The sequence below is a fragment of the Gopherus evgoodei genome, unplaced genomic scaffold (genome assembly GCF_007399415.2).
Source record: "Gopherus evgoodei ecotype Sinaloan lineage unplaced genomic scaffold, rGopEvg1_v1.p scaffold_326_arrow_ctg1, whole genome shotgun sequence".
NCBI classification, from domain to species: Eukaryota; Metazoa; Chordata; order Testudines; family Testudinidae; genus Gopherus; species Gopherus evgoodei.
Genome location: NW_022059990.1, coordinates 1 through 7,730, shown reverse-complemented (window position 1 = coordinate 7,730; position 7,730 = coordinate 1). Strand labels below are relative to the sequence as shown.

The 7,730-nt window shown below is 41.0% G+C and overlaps 2 protein-coding genes across 2 annotated transcripts; both read right to left on the bottom strand.

The window, feature by feature from the left end:
- Window positions 1-3,159: 3,159 nt before the first annotated feature.
- On the bottom strand, window positions 3,160-5,855 carry LOC115640661 (sentrin-specific protease-like). The gene is made up of 5 exons (XM_030543543.1): window positions 5,407-5,855; window positions 5,119-5,184; window positions 4,654-4,742; window positions 4,074-4,182; window positions 3,160-3,550 (listed from the first exon to the last, which is right to left on the bottom strand). The coding sequence occupies exons 1-5, from the start codon at window positions 5,416-5,418 to the stop codon at window positions 3,347-3,349; spliced, it is 480 nt and encodes a 159-aa protein (XP_030399403.1). The 5' UTR covers window positions 5,419-5,855; the 3' UTR covers window positions 3,160-3,346.
- A 60-nt stretch (window positions 5,856-5,915) lies between these two features.
- LOC115640660 lies at window positions 5,916-7,581 on the bottom strand (the record flags this gene model as incomplete). Its single annotated transcript, XM_030543542.1, has 5 exons — window positions 5,916-5,981; window positions 6,075-6,190; window positions 6,353-6,989; window positions 7,086-7,254; window positions 7,475-7,581. Coding segments are annotated over 5 exons (1,095 nt in total), but the record flags the coding sequence as incomplete, so codon positions are not given.
- Window positions 7,582-7,730: the final 149 nt, after the last annotated feature.

Here is a 7,730-nt window from a genome sequence, read left to right as displayed (position 1 = left end):
AGGTTTTAGTTAATCTGACATCACGATTCTCCCAGGCCCTTTGCCTCCAGACAGACATCCTAGACTCTGCCGTGCTGGGAACATGCTTGATCTCTTTATTACAGTGTAGACTTGGCCCCTCCTGCCAGGTTAAGCCCACAGACACATTTTTAACCTCCCTTCTCCCTCTCCTCATTCCATAACAAAGTCTCTGAACAGAAGACTAGAAAAGAGCAGAACCAAAGAAGTCACTGTGGGGGATTCCCTCAGACACCGGCCCAACAGCAGTCACACCCCAGCAGGGGGAATATGGAGTCAAGAACCAGCTTTCCTCTGTCTAAGCCTTTTCTTGTGCACTGGAAAGTGGTTCTGCCCAGGGGTGCTGCAATACCTGTGTCTAGGTGGACTAGAGAGCTGGAAATCTCTCCCCCCACTCATTTCTCCCACTGCCCCTTTCAGTCTCTCCTTCCTCTGTCCTCTCTCCCTGCCTCTTTGGCTGGGAAAGTCCCATTCCTGGGGGCTTTGCTCTCCCAGGGCTGGATTTTCTCCTGGCAATTGCTAATGGGAGGAGAAATGACGAGGGGCTGTTTGTGTAGAGACACTTTCTTGCTAGTCCCCAGCACTTTCCCTGAGGTCTTTCAGTTACCTGGAGACTCTGGCTCAGAATTTGTATTAACAGGGCCCAGGTTTGCCCCAAGGGGCTAATACCAGCTGGAGAAAGTCATCCACTAGGCTGGGTAGAGAAGCAGCTTTAATTAAGGTCACTTCCCAGCACAGACCCCCACTGGGGGAGTAGCAGCTGCTAAGCCTGGTCTCCCAGATCACAATGGAGGCTGTAACGTCTGACCCAGGAAGCTGAAGCCGAATATCCTGAGCAGAGAGGGACAGAGTGTTTGAGCAGCTTCCCTCCTTTAGCTCCTTGGGGAGAGTAGCTAATGAGAGCCCCTCCTCACAGGGAGAATTGCTGATCTTGTTTGCCCCACTGTGCATCTGGAGTCACTGCTTGTCTTTCCATGCAGTGACTCTGGATTAACAATGAGAAAGTCATCCCCTAGGCTGGGCAGGAAAAAAAGCTTTAATTAAGGTCACATCCTAGCACAGGACCCCACTCGGGGAGCAGCAACTACTAAGCCTGGTCTCCCAGATTACAATGGAGGCTACAGCATCTGATCCACGTCCACTGGAGCCGTGGGACCAGCGGACCCTCAGCAGCCACACCTGCGGGAGATCCACCGGAGCGGCGGGACGGGCAAGCGCCAGGGCGCCCCCCGCGTGGCGAAATGTCTAGAGCCGGTGTAACGTCAGTTTAAGCAACCCTCCCGTTTTGCAACTAGCTTCAGTTTCTGTCACATAAGAAAACTATCTGTGCTCCTGCTCAGGAATTGCTGCCGCCTGGTCCATGGGGCTGCAAATTGGGAGGGATGGAGTTTGTGGTCGAAAACACTCAGGATCTGCTTCCTCCAGTGGTCCATGCGGTTGCAAATCGGGAGGGATGGAGTTTGTGGTCGAAAACACTCAGGATCTGCTTCCTCCACTGGTCCATGGGGTTGCAAATCGGGAGGGATGGAGTTTGTGGTCGAAAACACTCAGGATCTGCTTCCTCCTGTCTAATGTGCCAAATTGACCTATTGGGTGATGGAGGCACGCTCTTTCGCTTTTTTGTGTGTGAATACATGTAAAGGGAAGTAAGGTTTGGGGGTACAGGGCACACCCCTGACCCCAAGGTGATAACCAGAGTGGCCCCTTTCATTGTTTCCACTGGCTTCCTCCTTGCTTAGTTCCAATGACATGGCTGCCTATGCACCTGTCACTTGTCCGGGGATGGTTGCAAATCAGGAGGGATGGAGTTTGTGGTCGAAAACACTCAGGATCTGCTTCCTCCTGTCTAATGTGGCCAATTGACCTATCGGGTGATCGAGGCACGCTCTTTCGCTTTTTTGTATGTGAATACATGTAAAGGGAAGTAAGGTTTGGGGGTATAGGGCACACCCCTGACCCCAAGGTGATAACCAGAGTGGCCCCTTTCACTGTTTCCACTGGCTTCCTCCTTGTTTAGTTCCAATGACATGGCTGCTCGAGGCACGCTCTTTCGCTTTTTTGTGTGTGTATACAGATAAAGGGAAGTAAGGTTTGGGGGTACAGGGCACACCCCTGACCCCAAGGTGATAACCAGAGTGGCCCCTTTCACTGTTTCCACTGGCTTCCTCCTTGCTTAGTTCCAATGACATGGCTGCCTATGCACCTGTCACTGGTCCAGGGATGGTTGCAAATCGGGAGGGATGGAGTTTGTGGTCGAAAACACTCAGGATCTGCTTCCTCCTGTCTAATGTGCCAAATTGACCTGTTGGGTGATCGAGGCATGCTCTTTCGCTTTTTTGTGTGTGAATACGTGTAAAGGGAGGTTAGGTTTCGGGGTATGGAGCACTCCAATGATGACACCACTTTCATTTTTTAAAATTACTTTTAAAATTTTGTAGTTTGCATTATATATATGTATGGACAGAAATACAGAGAATAATATATTTAACATCAAGAACATTTATTATAATCTGATGTATACATAGAAATATATTTCTTTGTGTTGCATTATGTTTTGAACAAGAGGAAGTTAAACAATGGGTTTTCTTTATTGCCTTTTTTCTTTTTGTTAATGAAGTGAACTATGCACATGTCTTGCAGTTGTACTCTTTCTTCTCATATGTCAGGTTTTCTTGATTGTTTCCTTCTGTAATGCATAGTATATGTGCCCACCTCTTGCAAGAATCACACTGGACCTTTGATAAGTAAGAATTAAGAAATTAAATCACAGAAGTTACGTTATACATACTTTGCATTGACTCATCCTATTCCTTCCACATGTGAACATTACCTAATATATAACTATCGGCATGAAGAAAATGTTTAATGTTGTGTAATTTTTACAAGAATCATGATCCTTACGCAGTTTATGGCATATATTTCCCATGTAATTCTATGTTTCTTACCATCGTGCAATCCTCACTTTCTTTTTCACAGTCGATAAGGTTGCAGTATATGCAGCAGTCCTCCACGCTTTCTTAAAAATAAATATAGCGTTACGAAATGATGAATACGTTACGACCAACACTGAAAATGCTAAGCTTGATGTATTAATTGTCAATATTGTAATCCAGTCAATGGTTTGAACACACATATCTTTTCCTTTTTTCAGAATTTTTTTTTCAAATTTTAACTTTACTACACCTGTATCTAAAAATTCAAATTTCATTTAACTGGTCGATCAATAGTAATCATTCACCCCATTCAAATTTTTGTGTACTTAAAGATATTATTGATTCATAGTCACCATTTCAGAAGCAAACCTGTGAGATATCCCACTTTAGGGTTATTAAGATAACTGTCTGTTATGTGACAGAATTCCACTCTTCATGTTATCCTCACATGTGCCTAATGAGTCCACAATACATGGTAGAAAGTAATTACCTGACTCCTTCATTAGAAGAATTGCTATATGTCTTCTAAACGCAGTATTAGCCTTCTGTATTGTTTCCACCATACTGATGTCTTTGTGCTGCAAATATGTTTCTGCAAACTAACAACACTGATATTTAGAATAAACCTCATACTTACCATAGGTGAAAGTGGGCTGGTCCAGTGTACCAGTAAGAATTGGCCACTGGTTCCAGACCATACATGGCTGATGTTACACGTCCGATGTGGCAGTGCTTTATGCTTTAACAGCACTGCCCCCTTTATCCCCTCCCCCCCCGCATCTGCGGCCCTGCCATACGGTATGGCAATGCTGTTAAATGCTCCTGGCAGGGCTGCCTACTGTGGAGGACCAAAAGGGGATCTGTGTTACAGTGATTTACAAGGGCCTGGTGCTCCTGGCCACTGCAACAGCAGCTGTCAGGAAGAGCTGGATGGTAGAATCTGGTCCCCCAGCACTGCACCTGCCACTGGACAATCCATCCCTTCTTGTGGTCACAAGCCCACCACCATCCACAATGGCAAGGACACCAGTGCAGTGCCCACTGGTAATCTCTGGAATTTACTTTCACCATCGATAATTAAACATACAGAACCTATAATAATGCCAATTTGGTATTCAATACCTTTAAGATGAGTGGTCCACAGTTGTGACCATCACTTTGTCTGGGATGCTCCACAATTTTACTGTTCCAATCAGATGAGGATTTACAAGTTAATCGTTTGATGAAGTTTCTTAAATTGTTAGAGAGAACATTAGCAGACTGTATAAATGAGCTTTGCTTTCCGTTCTTTCCCACTCTGGTTTCTGGACATAGATAAAAATCCATTCTCTCGCTTTGTACTTAGTCATTGAAATGACTTATTGCTCACATATAGACACACTTGTTTTCATATTATTGTCTCACACTTACACAGTGTGTCACCTGAGTTGCTGTGCCCCATATTGATAATAACACATTCTCAATCATGCAACATGCTACTGTTTCGTGTGTGTCCACATTCTGTGAAGTCGGTGCCCAGAGTCACATCACACAAGTTCTCTCAAAGTCCATTATTAAGCACATTCAATACAAGTACATGCTGTTTCAATGTTCATTTGTAGCTAATAGGAAGACATTATTCCCATTATTGTAACATTCCCTTTAAAAAAATTTCAATGGAACAGTTAGTGTCCTCTGTGAAAATAAGTATCTAATAAATCACCTCCAATTCCTCAGGCATGTTCTTTCATATCTGATCTCATCACACAAGGGGTCAATTATTAACAATTGCTTTTTTTTCATCAAGGCAATCTGTAAGTTTAAATATATTCATAAACTGTATTAGTAATGTGATTATTTCAAAAAATTTATACTAATTCATCAACAATCAGTATGCAATTAACATATTTTCGTTTGTAATGTAACAGTAACACACAACATATAAGCATATTGTGAAATCAATCAACTCTTTACAGAATGTATTCTTCCATGTTACATGAACAATGTAAATTGACAGAATAAATTTATTTTTAACAATCACATTCCACTTTCCTTAGCATGCACTGAACTCCCTGAAAACCCACAGCACGGGAAATTATATCACCACTACCATAGTTGTGTTCCAAATCTCTTAGTTATTGCCACATTTATTGCCCATAATCCAGAAGCAAAATACAAACCATCTTACCGCAAGAACCCAATGACCTGGTGTGTGGTAAGGAAGCAGTAATATATCATTTTGAAGTAATTCACTCTGTTTTTATTTAAAAGAAATTAGAAATGTAAGTATAGTTTCCAGTGAGGCAAACCATGAGATATACATTATACTGTATTTCCCAAATTCATTACATGTATTACTATTAGACTATTCCCCCATATCAAACATATCATTGTATTTGCTGTCACACTGTGTTTAACTCAGTGACTGAAATTGTTTTTTTTTTCATTTTATGTAGGAAAGTGTGTTAACATTTACCTTCACTTTCATTTGTGTAGCTCTGCCTGAGAGAATGGCAGTGGAAATTACTGATGAGATGGCTTGTACCTGTTGACAGTCAACAAAGCTATTACTGCATTAATAATTGTGGCACGTCAAAAACATAATGAATTTAATATAGACAGACATGAAACGGATCCTTAGTGTTAGAAAGCAGATATGTATCTATAAGAGAGTCCTATAGAAACAAAATGATTTGTAATCAATGTGCTCTGTGTTACTTCCTTTAAAAAGTGACTAAGTTGTTCGCATACTTGTGTTCAATTAATGGATCCACTCTACTGTACAGCAGAACTAATGTGGCCCTCTATTGTATATCCGATATGCACCTCCAAATACATTTTAGTAAATGCTTGGCAGCAGTATATACACAGAAATGTTGAAATTTCAGGTGTGTGTTGATATTTCAAGGGCATTTGGACTTAAATATGTTGTGTCATATATTCCAGTGATTGTTTATTTAGTGCATCAGTGTATTCTGTCATGTATCACAGTAAGTAGCCTACCTTTCCATCTGCTTTCTCAACTGCACAGCTCAAAAATGCATCAATAACCTACAACACATGATGGAAGAAAAGCACAATTACGATGGTATTTGAGTAATCAATCACATCAACAAATACATGTTTACTGGTACTTAAATGTACCTCATCACTTATCCAGCTTCTCGGTTTCAGGCAATGAAATGAAGAGCCATATAATTTTATGTTTCTCACTTTGGCCTCTAGTCTCTCTGTGTGTTTGCTGGTCATTAACAATTTTACTAGGAAAAAAATATTAACACATATTACATGCATGGTAATACAGTTTCCTTTTTCTCTGCTTTAATACTCTCAATGCCGCCACTTTGTACATGAAAACCTTTAATATAGTTCAAGTTATAAAGTATGTTAATGTGTTTAGCTAAGGTGCGGTATCCAATTACCTTTCAGAAGCCATTGCTTGTCCTCCACTTCCTCTGTAAGCATGTCATCAAAGCTGTCATCAGCATCACTTGTATCATTGTTTGACACATCTTGCCCTATATATTCCTCTTTTTCTATTGCTGTGACCTCTATGTTTTCCACTTTGCTGTCATGAGATACAGTGCCATCCACTTCTCTAATCTCTTCCGTGGGTGTTTCTGGTTCAGTGTCACCAACTCCAATTTCAGTTCCAGTTTTTCCCTCTGATGTGCTTTCAGCAGCTAATGTTGTTGGTTCTTTTACTGGTTTTAAGTGTGCAATACTGTACATGGTTCCTAACTGTTTCCCTGAGATGATTTGTAATTTCACTCTCTTACCTTCAACACTCATAATTTTGTATGGTCCCCGATATTTAGATTCCAATACTCCTCCTTTTCTTGTTCTCTGTCTAGCATTCAGTAACAGAACAGAGTCCCCAACTTCAACTGTTATTTCCCCATATTTAGAAGTCTTTCTTTTAGCATAATGTCTTTGTTGTTTTTCTTGTGCTTTAGCAATGTTACTTAGGGCCAGCGCAATGTCAGCGTCATGTCTCGATTTCATATTCATGCTGTACTCTTTGCAGAAATCTTCCCCGAACATATCCAGATCTGGGATCTTTGTAAACAAATGGAGAAGTGGTTGTATTAGTAAAATGAGGGCACACAGAATGCCATATGTACATGAAAGGTGCTGGGAATAACATACACTTACCGTGTAATTATCTAAGACATCTTCTGGAAACACTGCGTCATCACAAAACATTAGTCGGAAAGGTGAAAATTTTGTTGTTGCATGTATTTTAGTTCGCAAAGAAAACAAAATGGGTTCAAGTAATTTATCCCAATTACTCCCATTGTTATCAACCATCTTCCGCAGTGCTCTGTGACAAAGGCACATTGATTTGATTGTTTAAGAAAAGAAACTCACATGTACGGTCTTGTTTGAAACAGATCAGACACAATCAAAAAGGTGTAATACGTCATGTAAAAAAAGATTTCCATGTAACACATTGCTTTTGCAGATTTTTTTGGGAGTTGCATCTTTTAGTATAGCACATTCTACTTGCCATTATTACTGTATGATTCCCACCATTCACTTACCTTTTTATGGATTTATTAGCGTTTTCAGTCAAGCCATTGGTTTGTGGGTGGTACGGACTGGTGAAACTACGTTCTATTCCCAATTTATTACAAACATACAAGTTAAGCTGAAAGAAAAAAAGTTACACCATAAACGTACATATAGACTTGTGTAGAGGGATTTTCCTTTGGGCATGGGCCACTACTTTTACGTGTAATTAGCAACAGGCATAACTGTCTTCTCATATTTGTTTTGGAAACAAGTAGTTGTTTGTTT

Coding starts and splice junctions, on each gene's coding strand:
- LOC115640661 (XM_030543543.1), bottom strand. Junction 4,743..5,118: donor CAGGTCATTGGGTTCTTGCG/GTAAGATGGTTT, acceptor TTAAACTTACAG/ATTGCCTTGATGAAAAAAAA. Junction 3,551..4,073: donor GTGGACCACTCATCTTAAAG/GTATTGAATACC, acceptor CAGTGTTGTTAG/TTTGCAGAAACATATTTGCA.